General features: G+C 41.8%; 1 protein-coding gene across 1 annotated transcript; it reads right to left on the bottom strand.

Annotated features, from left to right (window-relative positions):
• Positions 1-14,804: 14,804 nt before the first annotated feature.
• On the bottom strand, positions 14,805-15,743 carry LOC130862539 (olfactory receptor 10C1-like). The gene is given in 1 exon segment (XM_057752146.1): positions 14,805-15,743. A coding segment is annotated over 1 exon segment (939 nt).
• Between the last annotated feature and the right edge of the window lie 2,178 nt (positions 15,744-17,921).

Genomic DNA, 17,921 nt, shown 5'->3' with positions numbered 1-17,921 from the left:
TACATAACTCCATGCTAGTATTCCTTCACAAGTGAGATAATGCCTCTGTTTAACAGATAATGCCTCTGTTTAACAGATGAGCCAGTTCAAATTTTAGAAAGTCAATTTGTCCTAAGTCCATTGCTAATCAGGTCTGCCTCCCTCGCTCTGGCTGCACCTCCAGGAATTAAAGAAGAGATTCAGTGTCTCTACCAAGGGCAGCTATGAAGATGCCTAAATTTGTGGAATTGCGGTACTGAGGCAGAAATGGGGACTTTACTGGAGAGTTCTGTAATGGGCATAAACAGGTCAAATGCTTGTCTTGTTGTGGTAGCCAGTTAACCTTAGCTGGTGACTGCACTGAAAATATTCTTTTAAAATCTAACAGGAGAGAGAAAAAGGAAGGATATTGATACCTTCTCTCACTAGAGAAGAAACAAGAACCTACTTTCCTTGCTCCTTAGAAGGGGGGTGAGGTGCTGGGGAATCTGTGTCCCACTCCCATAATTAGCCCTTCACGTGGAGGTGTTCAGAGAGACATTCCCCAGAGTGATAGAGAGGGAATCCTGGAGAGACTATCCCTTCAGGGTACCAGTCTCTAGCAGGCTCTGGAGGCTAGAGACCGCATAATTTCCTCTTCCCCTTATTTCTAGTCATTCTCTGACTGACCTGCCAACCCTCAGCAAATCTGTTATGTCTGTAAAGCAGCCCTAATGTACTGGGGACACTGCAGATTTAAGTCACAAATAAACAACATTTTAATATATAGTCCAAGCTGCTGGGTGCCAGGATTACTGGCATTGTTCCTCTCATCAATATCACCCTCAGCTGAACACTGGTTTTTATCACCTACTACCACTGTGATTGCTGTTAATCCCTCCATCCCTTCGGCTCCTCTTTATTCCAGAACATATTATGTTTGGTCCACTCTTCACTCTTACTATAAATCTTAGTGAATAATTATCCCCCCAAATCAAAACTTTGTCTCCTTCCATTTCCACATTCAGTGATCTGGAAATTTTCTGCAGTTCCTCATCTTCCTCCTGTCTCCATGTCTCCCAGCCCAGATTGCCACCAGCCAATATAATTATGTCTTTGGGGCTGGCAAAATGGCTCATTGTCCCAGGACTGACATGGTGGAAGGAGAGAGCCGACTCCTGCAACTTGTCCTCTGACGTCCATATGTGGGCTGTAGCATACACACACCCATACCTCACTACCACTGCACACACAACACAAATGTAATAAAAGGTTTAAAAATATTAGTTACCTCTTTGTAAACTCTAAGCAATAGTTTCACTTTTTGATATTCTCTTGGTTAAATTACTACTATATTTAAATTAAACTCTAATTTGATCCATTACCTATGCTTGTTTGGTTGATAGTGACAGAGAGAAACTGAGGTTTCACTTCATCCTGACAACTGACTGTGAAGGGCAGGGACAAAAGCCATCCGGTAATGTGTGTGTGTGTGTACATGTCTATATGTAGTGTAGATTGGACCATTCTTTATGGATGATACAGGGAAACTCACAAGGCTCATAAAAATTTACAAGCATCAAAGAGCCACATCTGGAGGCTATGTGGGCAGTGGGCTTGGTGAGGACGGGAGACTCCTGGAGGTGTACAGGGGACTTCTGTGAGTCCATACCCCATGCTCAGGTGGGTTTCTCTGAGGTGTGCAGTCACCTATAGCCCTGTAAATAAGCCCACCAAGGGGCGTTGCTTCAGTAAACTTCACTCGGGTGGAATAATTTCTTTGGACTGTTGTTATTCTTTCTATCTGGGGTGAATAAAATAGAACACCTAAGAAAAACTATGGAATAAACTGTTGCCCAAATGAAGATGAAAGAAAAGCAAACATGAGTTTTGGAGGAACAACTGCGTGGCTCCTACCACGGTAAGACAGGCGACTGGAGCTAATCCATCCAAGTGTGGAGCATCCTTGAGGGGAGTGCAAAGGTTGTTAGTTTATTTTATATAGTATAAATGCCATGGTTTTTGGTCAGAATTGTAGTCAGACTATGACTGACTACTTAGAGTCTACTGTGGTTGTTAAGACTAGCAACTGAGGTTGACCTGTCTATCTAGAAAGAACCCACCCACATGAGGAAGGAATCATAATGTGAAAACATGGATGATAAGATAGGCATATTGTCCAGTCATGTTAATGTTGCGGGAGGTCCTTCCGCTCCTCCAGCCAATAGCCGCCGAGATACCAGCCCATTGGGGCATGGTCTCTTTCCCTTTAAAAAAGGCGGATACTTCCCTCCTCTCTCTCTTTACTTCCTGCTCCAGTTCCGGTGACTAGACTTCTTCCTAATTGCATGCGCAGAGGGCTGTTGTCTGGGACGGTGATCTGTAAGTTTATTCCCCTTTTAAATAAATACCACCCTATTAATCACAATTCCAAACTGGTGTGGGATTGTTTATGACTTGCGCCATCATCTGGCACCCAACATTTGATTTTAGGACCCCTCCTTCCCCCGCTCGGCTGCCGGCCGGCAGTTCGGCCGCAGCCTGTGCCTTGTGGCCTGTGCCTTGTGCGTGGAGCCAGCAGTTTAACATAAATCATCATGCAGTGACTTTTCTTGCTGCAGTTCTTTATATTTTCCCTTTAGACACCTCAGATTGACTTCAAGTCCCCACGCAGCCTATCGTTTGCCTCGCTACGTGGATTTAAACTCCACAGGCCCGCGTAGTCTCTGCCCACGTGGTTTGCTCTTTTCTGAGTCGTTTTCAAATCTCCCTTGCAAACGCAGCTCTTAAGCGGAGAGAGCCAGAGCACGCGGTTACCGGTTGCTGAAAGCTGCAACCCCTTGGGATGACTCTGTCACTTGGAGGCATACACGGCTTCCGGGTTACTCTTCTCTACCCCTGGATTCTGGGTTTATGGTTCCGTGTAATTGATTTAATTACATTTACTTTGTTGAGCAACTTGCATTTCCCAGTTTTTAACAAATACTAGGCGGACACTGAAACAGGACCCCGTTTTCGTCGCGACTTGGCAGCAGCGCCACCTGCTGGATAATAGTTAATATGACAGTTTTCGTTTCCAACACGAATTTTACTGTTTTGGCTACCAAAACAATGGGTTTTTTCATGCAAGGTTTATATGACTATAGGGATAACTTAATTTACTAGTTACTATTCTATCATTTAGGAAAAATATGGCACTCCTAAGAACCATACAATCTTTACCAGAAACTAATACAGGTCAGGAGATTCAGGATTCAAAATCTTTGGAATCACAGGTGCAGAATGGGGACCAAAAAATTGATACCTCAGTGAAATCACTAGAAACACATGTAGCTCAGGAGATTCAGGATTTAAGAGAGACAATGATAAAAAGACTTGAAATGATTGAAGAAATTATTGGAGCTGGTGAACAGAGTAAGAAGGCACAAGGACAGGATACAATGCCACCACCAGCTATTAGATCTGGCTTACCCAAGGTTTTAGCGACATACGCTGTAATTCATTCTGACAAAGCGTCAACTTCTAAAGGCCCAAAGGGAGTCAGAGAAGCTAGATGGATGCCAATAGCAATGAATGATCTAAAAGAAATTAAGCAAGCTATTGTTACCTTTGGCTTGCACTCTGCAAATGTTAAGGAAATGATAAGGACTTGGGCTTCTAATGCTAGAGCTACCCCCCACAATTTCCATCAGTTAGTGTCTGCAGTTTTAGATAATGGACCTTCCTTGATGTTTGGAATCTATTTCAGAGAAGAATCCAAACATATGGAACAGCAAGGAAGAGCAAAAGGTGTGGAGGTTTCCCAAGATCAAATTCTTGGTGTAGGAGAATATGCTGATCCACAGGTCCAAACTCTTTATGATGATGAAGTACTGTGTTTATATCACCAAGCAGCTTTAAATGCTTGGAATAGGCTACAAGATCCAGCAAAAAGGGTTGAATCATATACCAGAATTAGGCAGGGACAGAGAGAACCCTTTATTGACTTTTTGCAAAGATTAATTAAGGCTCTGGACATAGGGGTAACAGACCCAGAAGCTGGACGACTACTTCTTGAATCTCTAGCTTTTGAGAATGCAAACATAGAATGCAAAAAGATAATTGGGCCTTTAAAGTTTAGATCAGCACCTGTGGATGAATGGATTCAGCATACAATGAATGTTGAAACATTTAGTTATAATTATGAATCTTGGGTAGGAGAAGCGATTTCCAAAGCAATGAGGAGACATCAAACTGCCAGGTGTTTTAATTGTGGTAAATTAGGACATCTGAAAAGGGATTGCAGGCAAAGGATTTCTAGGAATAATATCCCTTCTGGGAATGACAAAAATAGGAGACCTCGGCCTTCAGGTATATGTAGGAGATGCGGTAAAGGCCGACATTGGTCCAACGAATGCAGGTCAACAACAGACAGACAAGGCAACCCAATACTGTCGGGAAACTCCTTGAGGGGCCTCTTGCAGGCCCCCAAGCCAACAGTGGCCCAGTCATTCCCAGTCACAGTAGAGAACGTGCCTCAGCAAGAAAATTAAAAGCTCCAATTTCTGCTGTAAAAAATATTACTGGTCTAAATGATGAATTACGCATGGAGGATGAGTCAAAAAACCCAGTAGGACAGAGTAAACGTATATTTTGGCAGACTTCTATTAATGATCAAAGACCAAATCTAAGAGTCTGTATAAATGGCACTTTTATTGAAGGCTTATTAGACACAGGTGCAGATGTAAGTATCATTACTCCAGAATCTTGGCATCCGAATTGGCCTCTTCGAGAGGTAGATGTTCAGTTCCTGGGAATTGGAACCCTATCTCGTGTAAAACAAAGCACAAGATGGGTTGAATGCATAGGGCCTGAAGGGCAAATAGGAAGACTAAGGCCATATATTGCCAATATTGCAATAAATTTATGTGGCCGCGACCTGCTACAGCAATGGAATACCCAGATTAACATTCCTGTAGTTCCAGGAACTCATAATTCTGAGAAGGACATGATGAGATATTATGGGAAAAGGTCACCAGCCATTTAGGCTGTACAAGAACATACAGCAAATACCAAACCTTTAGAGGTACCAACAGCCCTACCTTTAAAATGGCTAACTGAGAAGCCAATATGGATCAAACAGTGGCCTCTAGCTGAAGATAAATTACAGGCATTGGAACAGCTGGTGCAAGAGCAACTAGATGCTCACCATATTGAAGAATCAACCAGCCCTTGGAATTCTCCTGTGTTTGTTGTAAAAAAGAAATCCGGAAAATGGAGAATGGTGACAGATTTAAGAGCTGTCAACAAGGTAATTCAACCTATGGGCCCACTACAATCTGGAATTCCTTTGCCTTCTCTATTACCAAAAGGATGGCCTCTTATAGTTATTGATTTGAAAGATTATTTTTTCACCATACCGTTACAAGAAAAGGATAGAGAAAAATTTGCCTTCACAGTGCCTACTTATAATAATTCTCAGCCTAATAGGAGATATCAATGGACTATCCTCCCACAGGGTATGCTCAATAGTCCTACATTGTGCCAATATTTTGTAAGTAAGCCATTGGAAATAATTCGTAAACAATTCCCCAAGTCCACAATTTATCATTACATGGATGACATCTTGTTATCTGATTCAAATAAAGATACTTTAGAAAGGATGTTTGAAGAAGTAAAGAAAGTCTTGCCTAGGTGGGGATTACAAATTGCCCCTGAAAAGATTCAAAGAGGAAATTCTATTAATTACCTAGGTTACAGAATAGGGTTAGAGAAAATTAAAATGCAAAAGGCACAAATCAGGCGAGACCGGTTAAAGACTCTTAATGACTTCCAAAGATTGTTAGGAGACATTTCCAGTCTAAGACCAGCTGTTGGGATAACACCTGATCTAATAGTTCATTTAAACAAAACCTTAGATGGTGATAAAGATTTGAATAGTCCAAGAAAACTGACAGCTGAAGCAGAAAACGAACTGACAATGATTGAGGAAAAATTACAGGAGGCACATGTGGATAGGGTGAACCCAAATCTTAGCTGCATCCTAGTCATATTGCCTTCCAGAATTTCTCCTACAGGGATTCTAATGCAGAGGGAAGATATTATTTTAGAGTGGATATTTATACCTAATAAACCAAGTAAAAAATTAAAAACTTGTGTGGAAAAAGTCTCTGAATTAATTATAAAAGGTAAACTGAGACTGCGTCAACTAGCAGGTATAGACCCAGCAGAAATTATAGTGCCTTTTACTACTGAAGAAATAAAAAAGTTATGGGAAGACAATGAACCATGGCAAAGAGCTTGTGCTAATTTTTTGGGAGAAATTAATAGCAACTATCCCAAAAGTGGTAGACTTAACCTCATAAAGAGAACTTCTTGGATTCTTCCTAGAATTGTACGTGATGCTCCAATAACTGGAGCCCGTACATTCTATACTGATGCAAATAAATCAGGGAAAGCAGGTTATAAGTCAGATGAATTGAGCAAGGTGGAACAAAGCCCTTATAATTCTGTCCAGAAGGCAGAATTATATGCCATTCTTATGGTGCTAAGGGATTTTAAAGAACCTCTTAATATAGTTACAGATTCACAATATGCAGAAAGAGTTATCTTGCATATTGAAACCACTGAATTTATACCAGATGACACAGAGTTGACTTCATTGTTTATCCAGGTACAAGACATAATCAGGAACAGGCTTTGTCCGATGTACATAACACACATCCGGTCCCATACAGGTCTGCCTGGTCCTCTAGCACAAGGCAACGCTGAGATTGATCAATTATTGATTAGAAGCGTGTTGCAGGCCTCAGAATTTCATAAGAAGCATCATGTCAATTGTAAAGGCCTAAAGAAAGAATTTTCCATTACATGGCAACAAGCTAAGGACATTATAAAGAGATGTCCTACTTGTTCTTTCTATAATCAAACACCGTTGCCTGCAGGGAGTAACCCAAAGGGTACTAAGAGAAATGAAATCTGGCAGATGGATGTGTTCCACTTTATGGAATTTGGTAAATTAAAATATGTACACCACACCATAGACACGTATTCAGGTTTTCAATGGGCTACTGCCCTGAGCTCAGAAAAGGCTGATTCAGTAATCACACATCTATTGGAAGTTATGGCCATCATGGGAATACCTGCACAAATAAAGACAGACAATGGTCCAGCATATGTATCTAAGAAAATGAAACGCTTTTTTGCTTATTATAATATAAAACACATTACAGGTATACCATATAGAAAGATCAAATCGTACTATAAAGGATATGCTGAACAAACAGAAAGGGACCAAAAATACCCCCAGAAATAGATTACATAATGCTTTATTGACCTTGAATTTTCTTAACGCTAATGAGAAAGGAACGACAGCAGCAGAAAGACATTGGATAATGGAAAAGTCTGCTGAACTAAATCAACCAATTTATTTCAAAGATGTGCTGACCTCTCAATGGAAGCCAGGAGATGTGCTACATTGGGGAAGGGGTTTTGCTCTTGTTTCCACAGGAGAAGAAAAATTGTGGATACCATCAAAATTAATAAAGGTTCGATTTGAAGAGGAGAAACCTCTTGGAAAGGAGAAATGACAACTCATCCACAATGATGATATTCCTACAGGTGGTAAGAAAACCATATAGAATGGGGGCAGGGTTCTGTTCTTATCTCCACAGGAAAACACTCATCTTTGAAAAATTCAAGGGATCCTGGATGTTTGGATACTGACAGATAGAAAAATACCTGCCCAATAGGAACTATCAAGAAAACTGAATAAGTTGTGTAAGTAAAATATACTAAACCATATTTCTAAATTTATAGAGCTGGTTTTGAAGTTGGACTCTGGCTCAGTCCCTCTCCAATTCCAAGCCTGTTGGTAAGAGAAAAACCTAGAGTTTCTGGAGTTTCTGTCTCATGTCAAGAGCCATGATAGGGGACAGAAAGAAATATGAGTTTAGAAAACATCTTTGCTTTTCTTCATATCTATCATTCTTTTCATTGAATATATCTATCATTCCTTTCATTGAATATATATATATATGTGTGTGTGTGTGTGTGTGTGTGTGTGTATGTCTATATGATTAATGTTTAAGTTTTTCACAATGAACAATGAGTTTTTCCTGAAGTGACATTTGAACTTTCCAGGAAGAAGATGGGGCCCCATAACAACGACTCCACCTGGTTGATATGACGTCATGATACTGATAGCGCTACTACAAGACCTGTTTTGGGTGCCAGCTGCACAAGACGATCCCAACTTGGTTAGCTGAAATGGTGCACATCTTATACAACATTCTGGCCAGACCTGCACAAAATACTCAGAGACTATTTGCAATTTTAAAAGACATTGATCTTGAAATTTAACCATCATTTTACTTTAACAGGATCCCCCAGAAAGAACGTCGCCCCCATGACAGCTGGAAATAACTCTAGAGGACGACGTCCCCTCTCCCAGTAAAGTTTGCCCTTTGGTTTAGGGACATCATTTAGGAGTTGATTATAAATTGGTATATGGTTGAGGGTTGGGGAAGGAATTTTATAAGCTCAGGGATCATTTGGAAAAAAAAAAGAAAAGAAAAGAGGGATAATAGATTGGTACTTGTTGGTACTTGTGAGTTATTGTTTTGAGACAAATGTATTGGTATTGATTCTTATATATTGATACAAAGTGAAATTATATTGACTATTGTATGCATGCATGTTTCTACCTCTGTTTAAAAACATTTTTTATGTATTGACATATATTGTATTGATATATATTGTATATATTTACCATATTGCAGTGTACATTTCTACCTCTGATTAAGATACTTACATATTGCTTGTGTATTGATATATATTTACCATACTGCAATGTATATTTGTACATTGTTTATATTTGGAGGTCGTTGTCCTCATTTGTTTCACAGTTGTCTTAGTCTTTAAGTTAGATAGGTATTGAGAATTATATAGATCAATAGTATTCTAAGTTTGTCATTTATAATTAGACTAATCAGGTTCTTTAGATACATAGAGATTATACTCAGTATAGATAGATAATCTTCAACCACTTCAAAGAGCTGTAGAAAATGGCCTTTAATCTAACTCAGAGTTTTGTGGTAGTGAGACACAATTGCTCCTGGCAACACTGCTCTATTCCCGAGAGAATGTTGAGCACCAAAGACACTCCACCTGGAGCCTTTCTTCTTGGCTGAACTGACCTTTGGGTCAAGAAATGCCCATATCTCAACCACTGACAGAAATACAGAGTATCTGTGAATGGAAAAAACAGGACTGTCATATCCTGCCAAGACAGGGTAAGATAGTTTTGACAAGTTTCTTGCCTTTGAAAATGGTGTGTCAGTTATGTTAGGCCTTACCCAAAGTTGGTTGCTTCAATGCTGCAAACGTGACCTTGGGTGATTGCCCAGGTAGCTAGCTGTCTCTGTGATTTGTTGCATGTTTTGGAAGTTGTTTGATTGCACTTCCTAATTACTCAGGTAACATTATTTCCCTTCTCAGATCTTCGATGGGGTTGAAGACTATATAAATGTAGTTACTTTCGACTCATGACTTAGCCAAGCTATTTATTATATAAGACCTAAGCTAGTTAGAATAGGATATTTGTACTTATTGTATATAATTCCATAGTAGGTTTAGAACTCTCTTACTTAAACAAAAGGGGGAGGTGTTGCAGGAGGTCCTTCCGCTCCTCCAGCCAATAGCCGCCGAGATACCAGCCCATTGGGGCATGGTCTCTTTCCCTTTAAAAAAGGCGGATACTTCCCTCCTCTCTCTACTTCCTGCTCCAGTTCCGGCGACTAGACTTCTTCCTAATTGCGTGCGCAGAGGGCTGTTGTCTGGGATGGTGATCTGTAAGTTTATTCCCCTTTAAATAAATACCACCCTATTAATCACAATTCCAAACTGGTGTGGGATTGTTTATGACTTGCGCCATTATGTTAACATTTCTGGCTGGCAGGCTTTGAGGAAGAGAACAAGTTAGGTCTTTGGTAAGAAGAGCCTTGCCTGGGATCCAAAATCTTGGAACTTGTGGGAGAGTTAGACAGTAAGAAGAGAGAAAGCATAGAAGAGTGACAGGAAACATATCTGATGTTCAACCATTAATACAGAGGGTGGCAAAAATCTATGATTCAGAATGCAGACAGGGCCTTGGTAATGACTCAGAGGAGGAAGCTTGTTTGCTGTCATTTATCAAACCATCAACTTTCAGTTAAGAATCCTGGATATGGTGGACTCCACTGATGAAAGGTGTGGAGATCTCATGGTGGACTGCAGTGATGAAGGGTGTGGCGATCTCATGTACTTTGCCCCTTTTATGGGGGTGGGTGATGGGATCTGGTACTGGATCATGGGGCCAGCATTTTAAGATGCTGCAACTTTAAGAGAGACTAGATTTCCTTTCTCTAAGACTCAGAAACGCTGCAGAGATTTAAAGAATCTAAGAGCCAGAGAATGGGGAGGAATGCTGGGAAATTCTCTTTTCTGGACATCACCTAGCTGCTGCACTTAGGAAATCACAGCAGTGGGGTTACTTGAATAAGACCTGCAGAAGACTGGGCCTATTAACATTCCCTGATGAAAGGAGGAGAGGCTCATGAAACCCCATGCCACCCTGAGGAGTCATAGGCAGCTAATGGCTGATAGAGGAGGGAAGTCATATTTCATAGCACTGTAGTGCTGGTAATAGGTCCCTACCTATGTTCATGCAAGTGACTCTAATTAAATGTGATAAAGTATGCACACATGAAAAAGACATGAGGACTAGAGAGATAGCCCAGCAGTTAAGAGCACTAGGTAGCTCTTCCAGAGAACCTGGGTTCTATTCTCAGTACCCAAATGGTGGCTAACAACTGTCTATAACTGCAGTCCCAGGGGATCTGACACCTTCTGCCCTCTGCAAGCATGTGGCAAGCAGGACACACAGATGTAAAAATAGACAAAATACTTATTTACATTAAATAAATAAATAAATAATAAATAAATAGATGAGAAAAAGTATTTGGTAAGAGGGGCTTAAGAGAGGACAGTGGAAGGGAATGAATTCAAAGTACATTATATGTTTTTATAAGAAACTGAAAGACAAAAAAATAGAGACCAGATTTGGTAATATTAGAGTGATCTGGTCACCTTCCCTGCAGCCCCAGGCCCCTTTCTGACTATCATTCCTGCTTCAGCAAGGGCAACCCCTGCTTTATGAGCCCCAGGTACAGTTATAACCCTGGTCCTGGTTTTCTCTGCCTTCCTGACTTCAGGCATATAGCAACCCAAAAAAATTTGAGCTTGTACAAAGTCATACATTGCCTTAGATCATTCAACCTCTCTAGAAACCTATAGGTTAACCTAGAGTAAAGAACTCTCTTTAGTTGGGATTCAGAACAAACCCCTATTGCAGTGACTGATGTTACTAAGCTGTTCTTTCTACCTGAAATAAATCTCAGCTCCTATTTATACCAACCTGGAACAGAATGCTTTGCTCATTTAAAACATCTGGGTGATCAGAAAATTAAAACCGAACAGAAGATTTCTTGTCTTCTGTGGGACCTAGGCAGACCAGAAACAGGAAAGAGTGACGAGCAGGAGAGGGCTGTAAGGGCCACCACGCTTTCTTCATCAGAGCTTAGAGTTTCAGTGGAGAGAGTCTTAGGTGGCGATAAGACCCGAGTAAACCGTCTCTCTTTCAGCCTTTCACCTGGAGACAGGCTTCCTGGGATGCAGTTCCTCTCATGGTCCTATGGACTCCTATAGTGTTTGTTCCCTGAATGTAGCGGTTTGCCTACTCACTGGCGGATCCGATAGTGTTTGTTCCCTGAATGCCTAGTCACTGGCAGAGGAAGAGCCATTGTTAAACGTGTGTGGTGGAGAGGGCCTTTTCTCTTAGATGACGTGTTTGGACAAAACTCACTTTGTTGTGCTGTCTTTGGGATGCATTTAAAGTGACTGTTTACGAAAACTTTTACCTGATTTTTTGAGTTCAACTATTTCCTTTAGGCTTCTCCGACTCCTACTTCTTTATGAGTCTCTTTCAGGTCGGCAGTATAATAGACGCGTGCTGCCACCATGTGGTTAAATAGTGCAACGACATATTTTACAGTTGTGGAAGTCTGGTTGTCAGGTCTCGAAGCTCAACAATATTCTTTTGAGTTCAGTGAAGCTTAGGGCAGTAATCGTCAGAGTTTTATCTGAGTTGTACCCATGGAATTCCTGAATAATCTTACGATTTTCATGTATAAGTTCTCTGGTGCTGATGCTGGTGCTGTCCTGACAGGTCCACAGTATTGATTCAACTGCCACAGACTCTGCTTTCCTCCATGTAAAAGTTGATTATACTGTTGAAGAGATGGCCTGTCTCCCTGCAGGGCAATTATTCAAACTGTCTATCCCCCCTTTGTCATTATGAAGGCTCAAAAGATCCTGGGGAAATAATAAGAAGACACAAGACCCTCTGCCACAGTTATCCTGTTCACTGGGTACAATGGGGGCATGGGCAGAGTTAGAGTTGGTTCAGTTCTAACTTTGCAAAAACCCTTTCTGCTTTCTTTGCACCTCTAGCTATTTGTTTTTTGGAGGCAGTCTGTGATCAAAGTCTTGACATGCTTGTTTTCCAGAACTTTCTCCCAAGCTAATGGTTTAAGCAATGAATACTTTGAACAACTTAAAGTAAAACATGATCTGTGTTACAAAGGTGACACATAAATCCAATTACACTAAATCAATAAAAATCAGGAGACAGATATGGGGGTAAAAACCTGGAAGACCAAAGAACTGGGAGCAGTCACCAGTTGCTTCCTATGCATCTCCTTTCTGCATTTAAAAGGGTGAGATTCTGTCTCTGCCCCAAATTATCACTTCCTTTCTCTACCTCCCAAGTGCTGTGATTAAAGGCATGAACCACCACCACCACCACCAATGGGCTCCTATGGTCATCTAGATTTTAGCTCCACTCTGGATCTCCAGGCCAGTTTTGTTTGTCAGAACACAAACAAAATGCCACACAACACAAATGGACGGGTTTTCATGAGTTATTTGGAGGGGTGTTCCTCACTTGATCAGACAATAGAGCTGATTGATTAGATCAATCAAATCATGCCTGATTTGTCAGGAGACTGTATTCTAAAAATCAGCTGAGGAGCTACCGTGTGTGTGTGTGTGTGTGTGTGTGTGTGTGTGTGGCACACCCAGGCATTGAGCTGAGACTGCTGTCTCAGAGGCGTTTCCATATTCGAGGTAGGATGCTTAGGTGTAGCTCACAGACATGAGAGAGACATAGAGTAGGAAACACTACATTCTGAAAAGAGGAGCCATCTGATGTCTTGTTCTCTTAACTTTGATGGATCTTGATTACCACAAGATAGCGCCTCCCTGTGTCTTAACTTGTGGATGTTTATTGTCTGCTGGAAGTCTATGTGAACCCAAGAAGCAGAAACCTTTCTCCTTGCCTTCTTTCCTGTTTAGGGTCAGAATGAATGAATTTAAGACATTTTTTAAAACTTGTTATGTCTGATGCTTACTATGGAATCACGTGGACAGACTTCAATTTGGCTCAGGACTGATGGCGTTCAAGATCATTTGGCACTGATGGTGGAGAAGCGGCACTCACCACACTCTCTGAGTTTGTTCAGTGACAGGAAGTAAAGGATCCTAGGAGGATAAGCACATAACAGTAGATCCTAGCCTAGCACAGGACATTTGATTCAGACTTCTGTTTGTTTACCAGAAAACTGACAACCAGAAAGGTGACAAGAGGTATTTGCTCGAGGTCACTGGAAATTTTGTAGCAGTGAAGCTCATAATCTAGGGTTTCAGTCCTTTATCATGTTCTTTCAGAGACAGGGTTTCATACAACCTAAGCTGGCCTGGTATTAAAGCAGAATAAAGCTTTAGTATTCAAGATGCTGAGATTGCAAGTGTGAGTCTTTGTACCCAGTTCTGAGTCTTCAGGCTTAACTTCAAAAACTTATTTATTATGTGTGCATGCGTGTGCATTTTTGTGGGCATACATACACTCATGCACCATAGCATACATGTTGAAGACAGAAGACAGTTTGTGGGAGTTGGTTCTACCTTGTGGTTTCTGGGGATAAAAATTAGGTCTTCATGCTTGGTGACAAGTACCCTCACCTGCTGAGACATCTTTCCAGTACCCAGTTTTAACCCTTAACCCAGCATTCCCCACTCAAAATCATGTGATGTGTTTCCATGTGATGTGTCTATTTTACATCTGTGTGTATGCAACCAGATACATCAAGAGCAATGAGTATATACATAATTACAAATGATCACAAATACTTCATATGTAAGAGTAAAAAAGTGGACACATTCAACGTTTTCATCAGCAGGTGGGGGAATAGATTGAGATCTCATGGGACACTACTCAGAAATGAATATTAATGGGCTGCTATACACCATAGTATGGAGAAATTCAGAACAATTACATTTGGTTAAAGTAGCCAGACCAAAAAGTCTATTCATGTAAATCTCTAGAAAAGGCAAACTGATCTGTAATGACGGAATGCAGATGAAAGAGTGGGGAGTGAGGAAACCTTCAGCTGTGTGTGTCACAATTGTCAACACTTGTCAGACTATACGCTTAAATATATGCAATTTATTAATTTCAATGATGACGCCATAAATGATAGGAAAAGAGTTATTGCCAGCAGGGTGTGGTGGCTTTGTCTTTAATCCCAGCACTCACGAACTGTGAGTGCAAGACCAACCTTAGTTATACAGCAAGACCCTATCTCAAAATAGAAGGTGTTGAGGGCTTCAGTAGCTCTTCAGAGGTAAGTCTGTGTTCTAAGTCTCCTCTCCTTTGATCCTCGGTAATTAGGAACCTCGAGTTCTGTTCAGGAGTCATCTCCCGCACCTTGTCAAATCTCCGAGGGCCCCATTATCTGGATACTTCTTTTTAGCACGGACTTGATATCAGCATTCCTCAGGCTGTAGATGACAGGATTGAGGATGGGGGTGATCACAGCATAGAAGAGGGACAGTAAGGGGTCCGTGGCTGGGTCGTAGCTGGCCTTAGAGCGGATATAGATAAAGATGGCAGTACTGTAGAAGAGAGATACCAGTACTAGGTGGGAAGAACAGGTGGAGAAGGCCTTGCGGCGACCAGCAGCTGATGGGATGCGGAAGATAGTGACCAGAATCTGCCCATAGGAACTAAGGATGAGGCCAAAGGGGCACAAGATGATGAGGGCGGCAGCCAGGATAATCTGCAGCTCCTTGAGCAAGGTGTCTCCACACACCAACTGCAGCACGGGCTGAATCTCACAGAAGAAGTGAGGGATAGCGTTGGGGCCACAGAAAGGCAAGGAGAAGATGAAGGAGGTGTGGTCCAGCCCCATTAGGGCCCCGAAGGCCCACGCGGCGCCGGCGAGCTGCACACACACCCGCCTGCTTAGCAGCATTTGGTAGCGCAGGGGCTAGCAGATAGCAGCATAGTGGTCATAAGCCATGGCAGCTAGCAGGCAGCACTCGGTGGAGCCGATGAAGAGGAAAAAGAACATCTGCGGAGAGCAGCCAGAGCGCGGGATGTGGCGCTGGCCAGTGAGCAGATGGTGCAGCAGCAAGGGGAAGGTGACCTACCTGTAGCAGATCTCCAGGGCTGAGAGGATGCGGAGCAAGAAATACATGGGGGATTGCAGTGCTGCGTCTGTGGAGACTAGCGCCACAATGAGGAGATTGCCTGCCACCGTGAGCAGGTATACAGCCAGAAAGAGGAAGAAGAGGAGGCCTTGAAGGTGGACAAGATGCGAGAAGCCCACCAGTACAGACTCAGTCACCAGGGAGGCGTTGGTGCTCATCTACCACAGCCTATGGCCAGGTAGGAGGGGGAGGGCAAGAAACGCTACTGTGTGTGCTTGGAAGCAGGCATAGATGACCTCTTTGCCTGGGAACTCCTTTTTTCTTAAGCTATCAGGGCCGTTGAACGGAGGTGTCCACGCACAAGCCCATGTTACACCCTGATCACCCTAAGAATGCCCTGGGTGTATATTTGTCTTTGATCTCTGTGCTGTCCCCACCCTCAGAAATAAACACTAAATTTAGATTCTTCTGCTCTGGCTCTGGGCTGTTCTGCCCTCTCTCCCATCTTCCTTATATTTTAGGTTTCAATTATATCTCAGGAAAACCTAGAACTCACTGTATTCCAAACCAGTCTTCTTGATCCTCCTGCTTCAGTTTCGTGAGCGCTGGGATTACGGTAAGTAAACACTACATCCAGCTGTTTTGTATTTCCCAATTTCCCATCCCTGCTGGGGTGGACATTTTCTTCTCAGATGAACACAATTTGATCCACATTCCGATTGGGACAAATCCTACTCCAAGTCAAGGGGATTTCCTGTCCTGTTACATCCTTTATCTTTCCTCCTCCAATACCTTTCTTTCTTTTCTCCTCTCAATGCATCTCTTCTCTGATCCATTCTTCCCCACTTCCACTAGCCTCTCTTTATTTGCTATCATCTTACCTCACACAGAGTTCACAGTCTCCATTTGGTAGGAAAGACTTAAAATAATCATCTCTTTCAGGCAACTGCAGTAACTATTCAGCAGAGTGAAGATCTCTGTAGTAAAAGTGCGGTGGAATACAAGGCCTTCTTCAGCTGCTCATCTTTGCATCTTGGTGCACTCAGACTCATCCTTTTGACTCTGTAGACAAACCTCATGGACGCATACAATAACATGTTACACTTCTAAATCTAAGCATAGAAGTGTACGCTAATAAACTCAGAAGCCGCATTCATCCACAGTCACAAATGTATCATATTTTATGTACATATACAAACATCATTAAAAACAATTCTGAAAGAGACTACATATAGTAAAAATATAGACACCTAAAAAGATAAACATAACTAGATACATACATTCAAATGCTATGCAAAAATGTAAATGTTCTTCAGAGCCATGAGCCCACACATTGGTCCTGCTGCAGTGCAGTTCTTGCTTTATTTCACCCTGGATCTCCCAGCATTGTCCTGGACATTATCTGTGTAGTGTTTTCCTACTTGGGAAAGTAGCCATTGATAAAGGCAGATAGTACCTGATGTCTGGCTTATTTTTTCTTCCTTTTGCAGCATGGGTCCCTCACCAGAGAATTTTCTTTACGTCTCTGAGGACTTGAGTCTCCTAGTACATTCTGCTTTCCAATTGGGAGAGTCTCACACAATTAATTCACAATAATGACTAACGTTATTTTGGAGTCTTTTCCTTAGATGGCAAGAAGCAGAAGCTGACCTATGAGAACTTTTCACAGACAACATCAAGGGTTGTGGGTCTCCTTCTTAGCTCTCATGTACTATTTCTGACCATTTTTATTTTCTCCTTTCCATCGTTGTAGATGTCACTACATCCACAAAACCAGTAATTCTACTATTATTGATATAGTTCAATAATGAATTTACTGTGTGTGCTTGTGTGAGTTAACTACATGTAGAGGTCAGAAGTTGATAATGTTATTTTTATTTTGTTTTTACTTTATTTTCATTTGTTTATTGAGCTATAATCTCACGATGTGGCTCTGGCTGACCTATATAGACCAGCCTACCCTTAACTCTTCTGAGCCAATTCACCACTATCACACCACTGAACAAACTAGAGGGGGCAGGGAACCTCTTTACCAGTGTTTGCTGCCAAAATTTCTTTTTTTTTTAATAGGCCAATCAGTTATTATTTATTTTATTTTATTTTTTTTATTGAAAAAAATTTTCCGTCTCCTCCCCGCCTTCCATTTCCCTCCCCCTCCTCCTGCCCCTCTCCCCCTCCCCCCACTCCTCTTCTTCTCCCTCTCCAGTCCCAAGAGCAGTCAGGGTTCACTGCCCTATGGAAAGTCCAAGGTCCTCCCCCCTCCATCCAGGTCTAGGAAGGTGAACATCCAAACTGTCTAGGCTCCCACAAAGCCAGAACATGAAGTAGGATCAAAACTCCGTGCCATTGTCCTTGGCCTCTCATCAGCTCTCATTGTCCTCCATGTTCAGAGAGTC

Source organism: Chionomys nivalis, chromosome 20 (assembly GCF_950005125.1).
Source record: "Chionomys nivalis chromosome 20, mChiNiv1.1, whole genome shotgun sequence".
NCBI lineage: Eukaryota > Metazoa > Chordata > Mammalia > Rodentia > Cricetidae > Chionomys > Chionomys nivalis.
This window is presented reverse-complemented; position numbering and strand designations above follow the sequence as displayed.